Source organism: Bos grunniens, chromosome X (assembly GCF_055505025.1).
Source record: "Bos grunniens cultivar Pamir isolate PY7600 chromosome X, Bosgru_T2T1.0, whole genome shotgun sequence".
NCBI classification, from domain to species: Eukaryota; Metazoa; Chordata; class Mammalia; order Artiodactyla; family Bovidae; genus Bos; species Bos grunniens.
Genome location: NC_141194.1, coordinates 28,506,284 through 28,521,770, shown reverse-complemented (window position 1 = coordinate 28,521,770; position 15,487 = coordinate 28,506,284). Strand labels below are relative to the sequence as shown.

The window sequence follows — 15,487 nt, the reverse complement described above, 5'->3', positions numbered from 1 at the left end:
CCATGGGGTCGCTAAGAGTCGGACACGACTGAGCGACTTTACTTTCACTTTTCACTTTCATGCATTGCAGGAGGAAATGGCAACCCACTCCAGTGTTTTTGCCTGGAGAATCCCAGGGACGGCCGGGCCTGGTGGGCTGCCATCTATGGGGTCGCACAGAGTTGGACAAGACTGAAGTGACTTAGCAGCAGCAGTGGGGTTCTATTGTCTGCTGAACTGAGGCTGAGGACTCTGCTGATTCCCAATGTCCCCACCTTCCCGGGACCTGCACTGAAGCCATTAACCACAGCAGCCTGGATTTTTCTGGACTTTTTATGGGCTTGCCAATGAGGACAGGTCTTTACAGGCTGCTACCATTGTGGCTGGGTCTTTCTATCACCCCCATTCACGTTAATCACCATCAATTCTGAGAGACTGATCCTCACTCCTATCCAACCTCAGAACTCAGCCCCAACTCCAAGTTTCTTAGGTCTCTGGTGAAGCCTGAAGAATAAGCGAGGCTATGCTTTGCCTAACAGTTCTGAGATCTTCTGTGTCTGAGAGCAGTCGGGAATGCTGTTCCAGTGACCACTCCCTCCTTTTCTGGGGTGTTGCTCTCCTTAATCCTCCTACATGGGGTCCTCCCCATCTTGCTTGCTGTGTCTTGGATTAAAGGCTTCTGGGGAAATTATACATCTCTGCAAACTCTTGAGCCATGTTTGCTCTGCAATGCTACAGAGAATGGGTCCCTGTCCTAGGAGTGATGGGAGATGGAGAAGCTATAGCCCAAGGCAGGAGTCCCAGGACAGGTGGTCACCCATCAGGGAAAAAAGTACATTAATCTATCTCCTCATCAGACAGGTGAAGATTCTCATGTTATTTCTGATAGATATACTTTCTACCTGGAGAAGGCAATGGCACCCCACTCCAGTACTCCTGCCTGGAAAATCCCATGGATGGAGGAGCCTGGTGGGCTGCAGTCCATGGGGTCGCTGAGGGTCAGAAACGACTGAGCGACTTCACTTTCACTTTTCACTTTTCACTTTCATGCATTGGAGAGGGAAATGGCAACCCACTCCAGTGTTCTTGCCTGGAGAATCCCAGGGATGGGGGAGCCTGGTGGGCTGCCGTCTATGGGGTCACACAGAGTCGGACACGACTGAAGTGACTTAGCAATAACAGCAGTATACTTTCTACAGGCAAGAGACTGTAAGCATGATATGGAGAGCCCTTGGTCTTCAGAGGTTATCTAACGTGGCCAACATACATGCTTATGCTGGCACCAAATACTGTGTCATTAATCTGTGAATAATGAATAAGGGGTATGTATTTTTTGTTAAATGTATTTGGTATTCTTACTGCTCTGGCTACACATTCTGATCCAGTAGCTTGAGCACAAGGGCATTCCTTTTTATCACCTAGAACAAATTTTGAAGCGCTGAGAAAAACCCTGAAATAAAAGATACAGGGTGGGGACTTTCCTGGTGGTCCAGGGGCTAGGACTCCAAGCTCCCAATGCAGGGGGCCCAGGTTCGATCCCTGGTCAGGGAAGTGGACCCCACGTGCCGTGCCACAACTAAGAGCCAGTACAGCCAAATCAATAAGAAAAAGGAAATGAAATATCAAAGGTTAAAAGTATTTTTTTTACAAAAAGACAAGGGTATGTCTTGGGGTGGGGGTGAAAATAGTATGAGTGCTACAGTAGTTTATAGAGCAGGAGTCTAGACCCAGCTCTGTCATTTACCACCCAGAAGTATTTCAGCAAAAATCAAACACTGTCTCTATGCGCCTCGGGCTCTCCATCATGAACTGTTTGATAGGCCCTGTCCTACTGGACTGGTGGAATATATGTATTTACAGAAAGCATCTGTCATGGTGCTTGACTCTACTGAGACATTAGGGGCAATGGCAGTTATTACTATGATTATCTTGACCTCAGATAATCAGATGGGATTACATCAGCTGGTTTTTTGTTTTTGTTTTTTTATTGCATCTAAGAGATATCAGGTACTATGCAGCATTCTAACTGAAGGGGGAAAAAAAAATACCCAACCTCCTGAATCTAGCAAAAATTCTGCCTAGCAATGAAAACAAAGTAATATGCTGTTTCCAACCCCACTTTACCCTTTTTTCTTTTTCTTCTTGAGGTAGAGAGCATCTCAGCCTCTTCCATAGGATGACAGCTTCTCTGAGAGACTATAATTGAATGGGAAGAGGCTGGGACATTTTTGACTAAATATCACCAGTATAAGCATGAAGACTTCTTAAGAGCAGATGCTCAATTAATGTTTGTGTAAAAGAAGAACCATGAATCAATCATTTGTGAGAATTTATATTCTCAAACATTCTTGAAAAACATGAGCAGATTCAGATATATAACTTTTACCTTTACAAAAGGGGAAACTAAACAGAGAGGAAAGTAAACCAAAAACTGACTAGCTTTCAGCTATATCTCTATTCATGTATCAATGTTCTGAGCCTCTTTAGTGTGGTGTCTTTCACATTTCTAAGCATATTCTTATCCTAAAGTGATGTTATTCTCATCCTGGATCACAGGTGATTTAAGGATTTCCAATATGTATTTCAAAAAACAAAACTCTTACTCCTAAATCTAACAAACACCAAACAATGTGTACCCAGGTAAATAATATACTTCTATCATTAAACTAAATAAAGCTTCTGTTGAGAAAAGTAATACTGAAAATTTGGGGGGGAAGTCAACAAGTTATAGATGCATATTAGGAACACAGGTTGAAAGGCTTTTCCAACCACGAAGGGAAGAACGGGCTTCAGACAACACCAGGGGCGAGAAGAGCGGCTGGATGTGGCCCTGGAGTGGGCACTGGCCGAGGCAGAAGCGCTAGCACTGGCCGAGGCAGTAGGGCCAGGCTAGGCCGAGGCAGAAATGCCATGCCTGGCCATGGTAGACATTTCAGCCCTGGCTAACGACAAACTGCCAGGCCTGGCAGCAGCAGAAGTGCCAAGTCTGGCCAAGGCAGAACAGCCAGGCCTGGCCCTGGCAGACATGTCAGCCCTGGCTGGAGCAGAAGTGCCAGGCCTGGCCAAGGCAGAGGGGCCAGCTCTGGCTGAGGCAGAAGGGCCATCCCTGGCTGGAGCAGAAGTGCCAGGTCTGGCCAAGGCACAGCAGCCAGGCCTGGCTGGAGCAGAAGTGCCAGGTCTGGCCAAGGCAGAAGGGCCAGGTCTGGCCAAGGCAGGAGGGCCAGGCCTGGCCCTGTCAGACATGTCAGCACTGGCTGAGGCCAAAGTGCAAGCCCTGGCAGCAACAGAAGTGCCAGGACTGGCCAAGGCAGAAGGGTCAACACTGGCCAAGGCAGAAGGGCCAGGCCTGGCCCTGTCAGACATGTCAGCTGTGACTGGAGCAGAAGTGCCAGGTTTGGCCAAGGCAAAAGGGTCAGCACTGGCCAAGGCAGAAGGGTCAGCCCTGGCTGAGGCAGAAGGGCCAGCCCTGGCTGGAACAGAAGTGCCAGGTCTGGCCAAGGTAGAGGGGCCAGCACAGCCTGAGGCAGAAGGGCCAGGCCTGGCCCTGGCAGACATGTCAACCCTGGCTAGAGCAGAAGTGCCAGGTCTGGCCAAAGCAGAAGGGCCAGCACTGGCCGAGGCCGAAGTGCCAACCCTGGCTGCAACAGAAGTGCCAGGTCTGGCCAAGGCAGAAGGGCCAGCACTGGCCCAGGCAGAAAGGTCAGGCCTGGCCCTGGCAGACATGTCAGCGCTCGTCGGAGCAGAAGTGCCAGTTCTGGCCAAGGCAGAAGGGTCAGCACTGGCCAAGGCAGAAGGGTCAGCACTGGCTCAGGCAGACATGTCAGCACTGGCCAAGGCCAAAGTGCCAGCCCTAGCTGAAGCAGAGTGCCAGGTCTGGCCAAGGCAGAAGGGTCAGCACTGGCCAAGGCAGAAGGGCCATCACTGGCCCTGGCAGACATGTGAGCCCTGGCCGAGGCCGAAGTACCAGCCCTGGGTGGAACAGAAGTGCCAGGTCTGGCCAAAGCAGAAGGGCCAGCACTGGCCAAGGCAGTAGGGCCAGGCCTGGCCCTGTCAGACATGTCAGCACTGGCTGAGGCCAAAGTGCAAGCCCTGGCTGCAGCAGAAGTGCCAGGTCTGGCCAAGGCAGAGGGGCCAGCACTGGCCCAGGCAGAAGGGTCAGGCCTGGCCCTGGCAGACATGTCAGCGCTCGTCGGAGCAGAAGTGCCAGTTCTGGCCAAGGCAGAAGGGTCAGCACTGGCCAAGGCAGAAGGGTCAGCACTGGCCCAGGCAGAAGGGCCAGGCCTGGCCCTGGCAGACATGTCAGCCCTGGCTGCAGGCGAAGTGCCAGGTCTGGCCAAGGCAGAAGGGCCAGCACTGAGAGAGGCAGAAGGGCCAGCACTGGCTGAGACAGAACAGCCAGGTCTGGCCCTGGCAGACATGTCAGCCCTGGCTCAGGCCGAAATGCGAGCCCTGACTGCAACAGAAGTGCCAGGTCTGGCCAAGGCAGAGGGGCCAGCACTGGCCAAGGCAGAAGGGTCAGCACTGGCCCAGGCAGAAGGGCCAGGCCTGGCCCTGGCAGACATGTTAGCCCTGGCTGGAGCAGAAGTGCCAGGTCTGGCCAAGGCAGAAGGGTCAGCTGCATGGAGCGAGCTCCGCCTCTGGCAAAGGTCATGAGGAAGGAGGCTTGGCATACGCAAAGGCGGGATCAAGCCTCAGGAGTCTCCCTGGAAATTCTCGAGCAATCTACCCCCAAAACCAGAGTCTGCCTACTTTCTGCTTTGTGCTTTCACCTACACCTCTGACTTTACGGGGGGCTGTCCCCCACTACCTCTCTGAAAAAAGAGTTAGCTTACAGCTCCAGTTAATAATTCCTGGGTGTGACAGTGTTTAACCTACAAACTCCTTTGGAAATCCTCTAGCCTGCCTGAATAGGTTTTTCCGGCCACATGTGATTGTTCAGAGCCTCCCAACTGTGAGAGGCAGGAGATGTTCTAAACTGTCTAAACACAGATTCTTTTGAGTAGTTAAAAGATTGATTAGAAATTGTATTGGTGAAGGGATTTTCACTTGTTGGGCCAATGTTTGCTGCTAAGTCTCCATATCCCTTACCTGCTGTGTCCCTGGCAGTGTATTGATTAATATAATTGGTGTAAATAGTAGCTTTAATGTTTGTAACCTGGGACCCTTGAGTTAATTCTTTTTCTTGTTATAGCCCACCACACCTTTGCGCTGAAGGAATGCAACTTTATCTAATGCTTTTGGAGGGTGGCTCCTGACCAATCACCTTTAGAGAAAAATAAGTTTTCTGAAGAAAAGGTCTTAAAATGTTAACACGCCTCTGGGCCAGAAGATGATGCAAATCACCTAAGCTTTTGCATATGATAAGTTTGCAGGAAGAAAGCCTGGTTTGCTGCAAGACTCTACCCCTTCCCCCATTATCCTCTATGCATAACTTAAGGTATAAAAACTACTTTGGAAAATAAAGTACGGGCCTTGTTCACCGAAACTTGGTCTCACCATGTCGTTCTTTCTCTTACCTTCTGGCTGAATTATTCAGCCTCTTTTCTACACTGAATTTCCTCACTGAGCTATCCTTATCTCAGCCTCTTTTCTCCACTGAATTTTCCTACTGAGCTATCCTCATTCTATTACTCTTTATATCCTTAATTAACATTTAATTAAGCAAGTGTTTCCTGATCTTCGCCTACGCCGTCTCTCCTTCGAATACCCTGGATCAGCCGGGGCTGGTCCCCGGCAGTCAGCCCTGGCTGAGGCACAAGGGCCAGCCCTGGCTGGCGCAGAATTGCCAGGTCTGGCCAAGGTAGAGGGGCCAGCACTGCCTGAGGCAGAAGGGCCAGGCCTGGCCCTGGCAGACATGTCAGCCCTGGCTGGAGCAGAAGTGTCAGTTCTGGCCAAGGCAGAAGGGTCAGCACTGGCCAAAGCAGAAGGGTCAGCACTGGTCGAGGCAGAAGGGCCGGCACTGGCTGAGACAGAAGGGTCAGCCCTGTCTGCAGCAGAAGTGCCAGGTCTGGCCAAGGCAGAAGGGCCAGCACTGGCCAAGGCAGAAGGGCAAGCACTGGCCCTGGCAGACATGTGAGCCCTGGCCGAGGCCGAAGTACCAGCCCTGGGTGGAACAGAAGTGCCAGGTCTGGCCAAAGCAGAAGGGCCAGCACTGGCCAAGGCAGTAGGGCCAGGCCTGGCCCTGTCAGACATGTCAGCACTGGCTGAGGCCAAAGTGCAAGCCCTGGCTGCAGCAGAAGTGCCAGGTCTGGCCAAGGCAGAGGGGCCAGCACTGGCCCAGGCAGAAGGGTCAGGCCTGGCCCTGGCAGACATGTCAGCGCTCGTCGGAGCAGAAGTGCCAGTTCTGGCCAAGGCAGAAGGGTCAGCACTGGCCAAGGCAGAAGGGTCAGCACTGGCCCAGGCAGAAGGGCCAGGCCTGGCCCTGGCAGACATGTCAGCCCTGGCTGCAGGCGAAGTGCCAGGTCTGGCCAAGGCAGAAGGGCCAGCACTGAGAGAGGCAGAAGGGCCAGCACTGGCTGAGACAGAACAGCCAGGTCTGGCCCTGGCAGACATGTCAGCCCTGGCTCAGGCCGAAATGCGAGCCCTGACTGCAACAGAAGTGCCAGGTCTGGCCAAGGCAGAGGGGCCAGCACTGGCCAAGACAGAAGGGCCAGGCCTGGCCCTGGCAGACATGTCAGCACTGGCCAAGGCCAAAGTGCCAGCCCTGGCTGCAGCAGAAGTGCGAGGACTGGCCAAGGCAGAAGGGTCAGCCCTGGCGGCACCAGAAGTGCCAGTTCTGGCCAAGGCAGAAGGGTCAGCACTGGCCAAAGCAGAAGGGCCGGCACTGGCCGAGGCAGAAGGGTCAGCCCTGTCTGCAGCAGAAGTGCCAGGTCTGGCCAAGGCAGAAGGGCCGGCACTGGCTGAGGCAGAAAGGCCAGGCCTGGCCCTGGTAGACATGTCAGTCGTGGGCAAGGCCGAAGTGCCAGCCCTGGCTGCAGGAGAAGTGCCAGTACTGGCTGAGGCAGAAGGGCCAGGCCTGGCCCTGGCAGACATGTTAGCCCTGGCTGGAGCAGAAGTGCCAGGTCTGGCCAAGGCAGAAGGGTCAGCCCTGGCTGAGGCACAAGGGCCAGCCCTGGCTGGCGCAGAATTGCCAGGTCTGGCCAAGGTAGAGGGGCCAGCACTGCCTGAGGCAGAAGGGCCAGGCCTGGCCCTGGCAGACATGTCAGCCCTGGCTGGAGCAGAAGTGTCAGTTCTGGCCAAGGCAGAAGGGTCAGCAATGGCCAAAGCAGAAAGGTCAGCACTGGTCCAGGCAGAAGGGCCGGCACTGGCTGAGACAGAAGGGTCAGCCCTGTCTGCAGCAGAAGTGCCAGGTCTGGCCGAGGCAGAAGGGCCGGCACTGGCTGAGACAGAAGTGCCAGGCCTGGCCCTGGCAGACATGTCAGCCCTGGCCAAGGCCGAAGTACCAGCCCTGGGTGGAACAGAAGTGCCAGGTCTGGCCAAAGCAGAAGGGCCAGCACTGGCTGAGGCCGAAGTGCCAACCCTGGCTGCAACAGAAGTGCCAGGTCTGGCCAAGGCAGAAGGGCCAGCACTGGCCGAGGCCGAAGTGCCAACCCTGGCTGCAACAGAAGTGCCAGGTCTGGCCAAGGCAGAAGGGCCAGCACTGGCCCAGGCAGACATGTCAGCACTCATCGGAGCAGAAGTGCCAGTTCTGGCCAAGGCAGAAGGGTCAGCACTGGCCCAGGCAGAAGGGCCAGGCCTGGCCCTGGCAGACATGTCAGCCCTGGCTGCACGAGAAGTGCCAAGAATGGCCAAAGCTGAAGGGCCAGCACTGGCTGAGGCAGAAGGGCCAGGCCTGGCCCTGGCAGACATGTCAGTACTGGACAAGGCCAAAGTGCCAGCCCTGGCTGCAGCAGAAGTGCCAGGACTGGCCAAGGCCGAACGGCCAGCACTGGCTGAGGCAGAAGGGCCAGGCCTGGTCCTGGCAGACATGTCAGCACTGGCCAAGGCCAAAGTGCCAGCCCTGGCTGCAGCAGAAGAGCCAGGAGTGGCCAAGGCAGAAGGGCCAGCACTAGCCAAGGCAGAAGGGCCAGGCCTGGCCCTGGCAGACGTGTCAGCCCTAGCTGAAGCAGAAGTGCCAGGTCTGGCCAAGGCAGAAGGGTCAGCACTGGCCAAGGCAGAAGGGCCATCACTGGCCCTGGCAGACATGTCAGCCCTGGCTGCATGAGAAGTGCCAGGACTGGCCAAGGCTGAAGGGCCAGCACTGGCTGAGGCAGAAGGGCCAGGCCTGGCCCTGGCAGACATGTCAGCACTGGCCAAGGCCAAGGTGCCAGCCTTGGTTGCAGCAAAAGTTCCAAGACTGGCCAAGGCAGAAGGGCCAGCACTGAGTGAGGCAGAAGGGCCAGCACTGGCTGAGGCATAAGGGCCAGCACTGGCCAAGGCAGAAGGGTCAGCACTGGCTGAGGCAGAAGGGCCAGAACTGGCCCTGGCAGATATGTCTGCCCTGGCTGAGGCCGATGTTCCATGTCTGGCCGAGGCCAATGTGCCATATCTGGCCGAGGAAGGATTGCCGGTACTGTCCGAGGCAGGAGGGCCGGGCCGGGCCGTAGCAGACATGTTAGCCCTAGCTGCAGCAAAAGTGCCAGGTCTGGCTGAGGCAGAAAGGCCAGCACTGGCAGAGCAGAAGGGCCAGTGCTGGCTGAGGCAGACGGGCCGGTCCCGGCTGCAGCTCTGGCTCCGGAGCTCTCTACCTCCTCTCTCCAAGAGTCCTCATAACGTGGCTGTAAGGTGTCTGGGGCTGAATCATTGACTTTGGTCAAAATCTGCAGGACTTTTGTCTTGCTGTTTTGTGTGAGTGTGTTAGGACCCCACAGGAACTCATAGCGAGGGGGATCGCTGCTGGGCACCTGGCGGTACTCCAGGTACACTTCCTGCACCAGATCTTGTGTGATGAGCTTCCCGGTGTCTCCAAAGATGAAGTGCCTTCTTCCATCATAGATGTTCAACATATTCAGGAACTTCCAGATGTCCTCCTCAGAGGCGCGGTGAGCATTCAGGTAGGTGACACCCAGCAGAGGCATTAGAAGACCATTCTTCTGCAGCCCCCAGTCACCTCTCATAGACTCACTGTCGCTGAGATCTAGGTTGCTCACCAGGGTATAGCAGTGACTGTTGGGCCTGACTTCCTTCAGCACCAGGCCAAACTCCAGCTCCATGCACTCAGAGTCCCTTCTGAGGATCTCAGGGAATTCTTCCCTGTAACTTCTGTGGTTAACCTTCAGCATTTCTGACCTCTTAATGAGCTCCCTCATCATATACTTAAACAGCATGTACCACAGCAAACTCTCTGAATCCCTGGTCAGATCTGTGTGACAGCTCTCAGCAGCAGCTGAGGCCTGGGAGGAATTTTCACCTTCCTGAACTTGGCCCTTGGCACCTACACCAGATCTCGAGTCTGCTGCGCCACCGACACCAGATTTTTTGCGTATAGCACCTGCAGCAGCACTGGTGGTGCCTTGGGCTCCCTGACGACCCTTCAGGGTGCCAGCAGCAGAGGAGCTTGAGGGAGTGCTCTCTGAATCAGGAGGGGAAAAGGAGGTGGTTTCTTCTTCCCCAAATGTGGTAGCATGATCATGAAGACCCTGGGTCTCAGCCCGGTCTTGTTGACGTTTCTCATGAGCACAGTGCTTACTCTTCTGTCCACGAGGCATGACGGCTGTGGTCAGGGACTGCAGGCAGGGGTCTTGGCCAATAGACAGGAGACTGGGGCACCTGGAGGATGGAGAATGAGGTGACATGAGCACCTTAAAACAGGGAGATTCTACCTTGGCTTCATCAAAGGCCGCCTGTGCAGGTTTCCTTGAGGACACTGCTCTAGGAACCCACAAGGCTCCTGTTTTCCTTGTTAGCCTGTCCCCTGAGAATCCCAGAGGAATAACAGAGGCTTACTTTTCCTCTGCGTCCTCTCAGTCCTGCTTTGGACTTACTGAGGTGACAGCAGGGGCTGGCAGTGGGGTCCTCTCAGCTCATCTTCAGTATTATCACATCAAGTCCTAGTGGAGCCTGGGCACCCTTCTCTCTGCTACTCTGATGCAGACACTTCAGACCTCCACATCATCCAGAAGCAAGTGAAGGGATGCCTCAGTCCACCTCCCTCCCAGGGGATATCCAGTGCTGAGAGCTCAGTAGGGTCTTTTCTATCCTGAGTTCACTGGCATCATCATTCATGGTCCTTACCTTGGCTCCTTAAAAAACTGGGCACTATTCTCCACTTGCTGATTTCTGGTTGCACCTTCAGACTAGACATTTCCCCTCCCCTAGACTTGGTATAAAACAGTAAAGCAGATGTTCAACCTCACAGCCCATCCCTGAGATTTCCTGGGCTGAAATCCAAGGGTTGGGATGCATGCTCTGAGTCTTCACTCAGATTCCTCAACTGAGCTCCTGGCAGAGAACCTCCTCTTTCTCCTGAACTGATACCTGTCTGATAGTAAAAGCCAATCACCCTGTGTCCCCACAGGAGGAAGTGAAGATGACCTCATCTTCCCAAACACCGTCTCCTAAGAATGGAAGCTGTTGCAGGCAGGTTGACGTCCCTGTGGTCCCATCCAAGATCCCAATTCAAAGTTAAATTTTTTTTTTTTTGCTCCTCTTTTCTTCTATATGTCTTTTTTAAGACAAATTTATTTATTTTTAATGGAAGGATAATATATTTACAATATTGTGTTATCTTCTGCCCCACATCAATATGAATCAGCCATAGGTATACTGTATATCCCCTCCCTCTCGAAACTCTCTCCCACCTCCCACCCTATCCCACCCCTCTTAAGCTGTCAGAGCACTGGCTTTGAGCTCCCTGAGTCATAAAACTAATTCCCACTGGTTATTTATTTTACATACGGTAATGTGTACATTTTCAATGTTACTCTCTCAGTCTGTCCCTCCCTCTCTTTCCCCCACTGTGTCCACGAGTGTGTTCTCTATTTCTGCATCTCCAGGCTGTCCTGCAAAGAGGTTCATCAGTACCATCTTTCTGGATTCCATATAAATGCATTAATATATGATATTGCCTTTGCTCTTTCTGACCTAATTCACTTTGCATAAAAAACTAGGAATAAAACTACATGAGCCAACAATCCCACTACGGGGCATATACCCCGAGGAAACGGTAATGGAAGAAGACACTTGTACTCAAATGTTCACTGCTGCACTATTTACAATAGCCAGGACATAGAAGTAACCAAGGTCTACATTTGACTCATGACAGGGTCTAAGAGTTCTCCCTCTGCTGACTACTCCCTAGCCCAAAGTGGGGACCGACATGTATTCTTGAGGTCTGCCAGGGATGATGACAGGGAGGATTTGGTCCGAATGATGTGGTGTGGAACATCCCCACAGCCCCCGAGGTTCTCACCATGACCCCTCCAAATCTGAACGCCTCCCTTGCCAACCTGAGGCTGCCCCCTTTGACCCGGTTGCTCAGTTCCCTGAGATGTCCCGGGAAGTGTCATGTCAAAACGCCCGATTCTCCCAGGCCTGAAAACAGGGCTGGCGCTTCATGTGGCCCTGTTTCTTAAGGAAGTGGCCACCATCCTTACTCAGCGTCACAACCATGAATCATGTTGCAGACTAGCTCCCTTTGTTGAACTGGTTTTATTTTGTTAGAGCAAGGCTGTTACTTCACCAAAACCACCTCCAGTGGACACCAGGGGGCACCACAGTTGGCCAACTTACCCGAGGCCTCCCAGAGCCCAGTATAGGGGAGTCGCTCAGTGTGGCCCCCTTGCAGTGTCGACCTCTGCTCCTCAGCCCTCAGGGCCGTTATCTAGGTCCTAGACCACCTCCGGGGGTAGAATCCGGGCCTACCCCCACAGACCAACGCCTTAGCCTGAGACACTCTAGACCACATTCAGCCGATAGCTCTGAGGGGCCCACAAGAGCCATATCACAGGGGTGGGATGTGGATGGGTCACTTTTATTACTGGGAGGGTTGGGAAAGTCCCTTCAGCTACATTCAGGTCCTCACCTTGGTTCCGGATGAGTCCTGGACCCTAAGTCTTGCCAAACGGTCGCTGCAGCTACTGCTTGAGCGTCTCTCCTTCGAAGCAGAAGTGGAGGGGAGCTGCGTACGGTCCTACGTTACGTCGCCCGGAGTCGACGGCAAGGGCGGCGTGCTACAGGAACCCCGGTAGCTCAATATTCATCCGTCCCTGGATTCTCTCTCAGGGTCCTCCGTGTGCAGTTTATCAGAGCCCCAAACGCCTCCATCTATGAACACAAGTCCTACAGCCCCCAAACAAAGCCCTTGCCTTCCCAAGTCTCTGCTACTGCTGCTGCTATGTCGCTTCCTTCATGTCCGACTCTGTGCGACCCCAGAGATGGCAGCCCACCAGGCTCCCCAATCCCTGGGATTCTCCAGGCCAGAACACTGGAGTGGGTTGCCATTTCCTTCTCCAACCCAAGTCCCTAGTGGAAGGTATCAGGGCACTGCTCTGAGAATCTCTGCTTGTCAGGAGGGGCACCACTCTGTAAGCCTCCCTCTTTGGGGGGAGGGATCCTCTCATTATCTCTCATCGTCCTCATCTTAAGTCCAGTTATGGTCAAGATGACACCCCTCTGCAGACCTGGGGCCCTATCCTGCTAGAGAAGGCTTTGCCCTCCCTGAGTTCACACAGGTGGTATGAGGGGACCACTCAGAAGTAGCTCTTCTGGGTCTCTCAGAGCTAAGAATTTACAGAATGCTGTTTGGCTCCCTCTCCAGCGGTCCCCGCTAACACTCATCATTGTCATCTGAGGTCCTGCTTGGGCTCAGGTTCGTCCACCCACGAAACTAGGCTGATCCTATTAGACAGAGGCCTCACCTCACTGAGAATTTCCAGACTGAAATCAACCTGACATCTGGGCTCTGAGCTTCCTGGGGAGCACAGTGACAGAGATTTTCCAGGGCCTCCTTTGATGCAGTGTGTGCTACTGTGAGTGCACTTTCACGTCCTCACATTGATATGTGACCAACCATGTAACTCCAGTCTCTGCTCTATGAAGTTGCTTGTCTTACATCAAGATCCTAGTCTCTGAGAATTCCAAGTTGGGCATCAGGGTGACCCTCATGTGATCGTAGTCCATAAGGGCCTCCGAAAATAGGCAGCGGGGATGCAACTTGAGTCCTTCTGATTCCTCTTGCTCAGCATCCTCACTACATCTACCACAGCCTGGGACTGCTCCTTATACTGATGTAAGATACCTCTTTGGGTGACCACTATAATCAGGAGTCACTGTCTCCACAGTCCTCTTTCATGGAGTTCCAATATCAGCTTCTGTCACTTGATTAAAGGCTTCCTGGGAAATGCATATTCCTATGAACACTTGTGCAGTTACCCTCTAGCAAATCTTGGAGAAAACGGGTCTCAGTCCCCGAAGCGATGTAAGATTAGGAAAATGCAGCAGAAATCAAGGAACTCAGGACAGATGGTATGCTGTCAGAGAAAAAGAGCTGATATATTTCTTCTCCTCAGCCAGATTTTGGGTGTCTGCTTAGTTGCTCAGTCATGTCCTACTCTTTGCAACCCCATGGACTGTAGCCTGCCAGGCTCCTCTGTCCATGGGGATTCTCCAGGCAAGAATCCTGGAGTGAGTTGCTCTCCTCCAGCGGATGTACCAAACCCAGGAATCAAACCCAGGACTCCCACATTGCAGGTGGATTCTTTACTTTCTGAGCCACCAGATTTAGGGTGGTTCTAAAATCTTTACTTTCAGGACCCTCCTGTTGGTCCAGTGGTTATGACTCTGTACTCCCAGTGAAGGGGGCCCAGGTTCAATCCCTGGTCAGGTAATTGGATCCTACATACCAGAACTAAGAGTTCATGTGCCACAACTAAAACTTTCATATGCCACAACTAAAGAGCCTGCATGTGGCAACAAAGATCCCGAGTGTCACAGCTAAGACTCAGAGCAGCCAAAAATAGATATTTTTAATTAAAAAAATTAAGTATTTACTTTCTACATAGAAGCATAGCACCTGATAATCTTGTCAGCTCTTGATAACTTGAGGGTGTCTGAATTTGCACATGCAGATAATCATATGGTTACTGAGCATTATCTCTTTCTCTCCTGTATCTCTCTTAATTATTTTGGTTATGTGCTATGTGGCAATATTGATGGTAGGAGAGTTTGGGGGAGAGTGGATACATGTATATGTATGGGTGAGTCCCTTCACTGTTCATCTGAAACTGTCACAATATTGTTAATTGGCTATCCCCACACAAAAAATAAACGTTCAAATTACAGAAAACAAAACTCTGCTTCCAGTGCAAGGGGTATGAGTTCAAACCCTGATTGTGGAATTAGGATCCCATGTTTCAAGGGGCGGTCTTAAGATGGCAGAGGAATAGGATGGGGAGACCACTTTCTCCCCCACAAGTTCATCGAAAGAAAATTTGACTGCTGAGCAAATTCCACAAAACAACTTATGAATGATGGCAGAGGACATCAGACACCTAGAAAGGCAGCCTATTGTTTTCAAAAGGAGATAGGACAAAATATAAAAGAGAACACGAGAAACAAAAGAGGTAGGGACGGAGATCCATCCCGGGAAGGGAGTCTTAAAAAAGAGAGAAGATTCCAAACACAAGGAAACACTCTCACTGGCAGGTCTGTGGCGAGCCTTGGAATCTCAGAGGGCAACATAACTGGGAGAAAAAATAAATAAATACATAAATAATTAAAACCCACAGATTATGTGCCTAACGGCAACTCCCAGCGGAACAGCAGCCCAGACACTTGCATCTGCCACTAGCAAGCGCGGGCTGGACAGGGAGGCACCGGCTGCATTGCTTAGGGTAAAGACCTCGGGCCTGAATGCCCTGAGGGCAATCTGAGGGAACTAAATTGAGACAGCAACCCAGACTGTGGGATAGCTATCCCGCGAAAAGCCCTAACCTAAGACACTGCCAGGCTTGCTCACAGAGCAAAGGACTGAGCAGAGCTAGCCAGCTGTGGACTGGCCCATCCCTCACTGGAGACAGGCAGGCGAGGGCAGCCAGAGCCAGAAGGGGGCAATTGCAGCTCCAGAGAGGAATCCTCTACCAAACTGCAAGCAGGCTTCATTGCTAACCAAGACTTCTTGGGATTCTGGATGGTTGACCAGAGGGTCAACCAGGAGGATCGCGACCAGAGGGTCAACCAGGAGGATCGCAGCCAGAGATCAGCTCCCCAGAAGAGACACATGGCACACCTGAGAAGACGTGCCCATTGTACACCCAGAAAACTGAGCAGCTGGGACAGGGGAGGCGATAAGACGCAGCCTCCAACTGGGGGCAACTGTGCTCGCCAAGCACCTGGTCACCTGAGCTGCTCGGACCTGGGACGGGCACAAAACGCTGGCCCAACCAAGTCTGGGCCTTTGTCGAGTACCTGAGAACCTGAACCTGAGAGGCTTAGACTGGGGAAGTGCATGCACCCCAAGCCCCACCTCACATAGTTCCCGGCAGAGCAACCTAGAGCCTGAGCAGTGTAGACTGGGAAAGCACATACACCG

General features: G+C 52.9%; 1 protein-coding gene across 1 annotated transcript; it reads right to left on the bottom strand.

Annotated features, from left to right (window-relative positions):
- Positions 1-2,298: 2,298 nt before the first annotated feature.
- On the bottom strand, positions 2,299-9,665 carry LOC147340057 (uncharacterized). The gene is made up of 5 exons (XM_086388799.1): positions 8,665-9,665; positions 7,836-8,362; positions 7,336-7,502; positions 6,804-7,094; positions 2,299-2,921 (listed from the first exon to the last, which is right to left on the bottom strand). Exons 1-5 carry the CDS (start codon positions 9,663-9,665, stop codon positions 2,769-2,771), a joined length of 2,139 nt encoding a protein of 712 aa, XP_086244925.1. The 3' UTR covers positions 2,299-2,768.
- Positions 9,666-15,487: the final 5,822 nt, after the last annotated feature.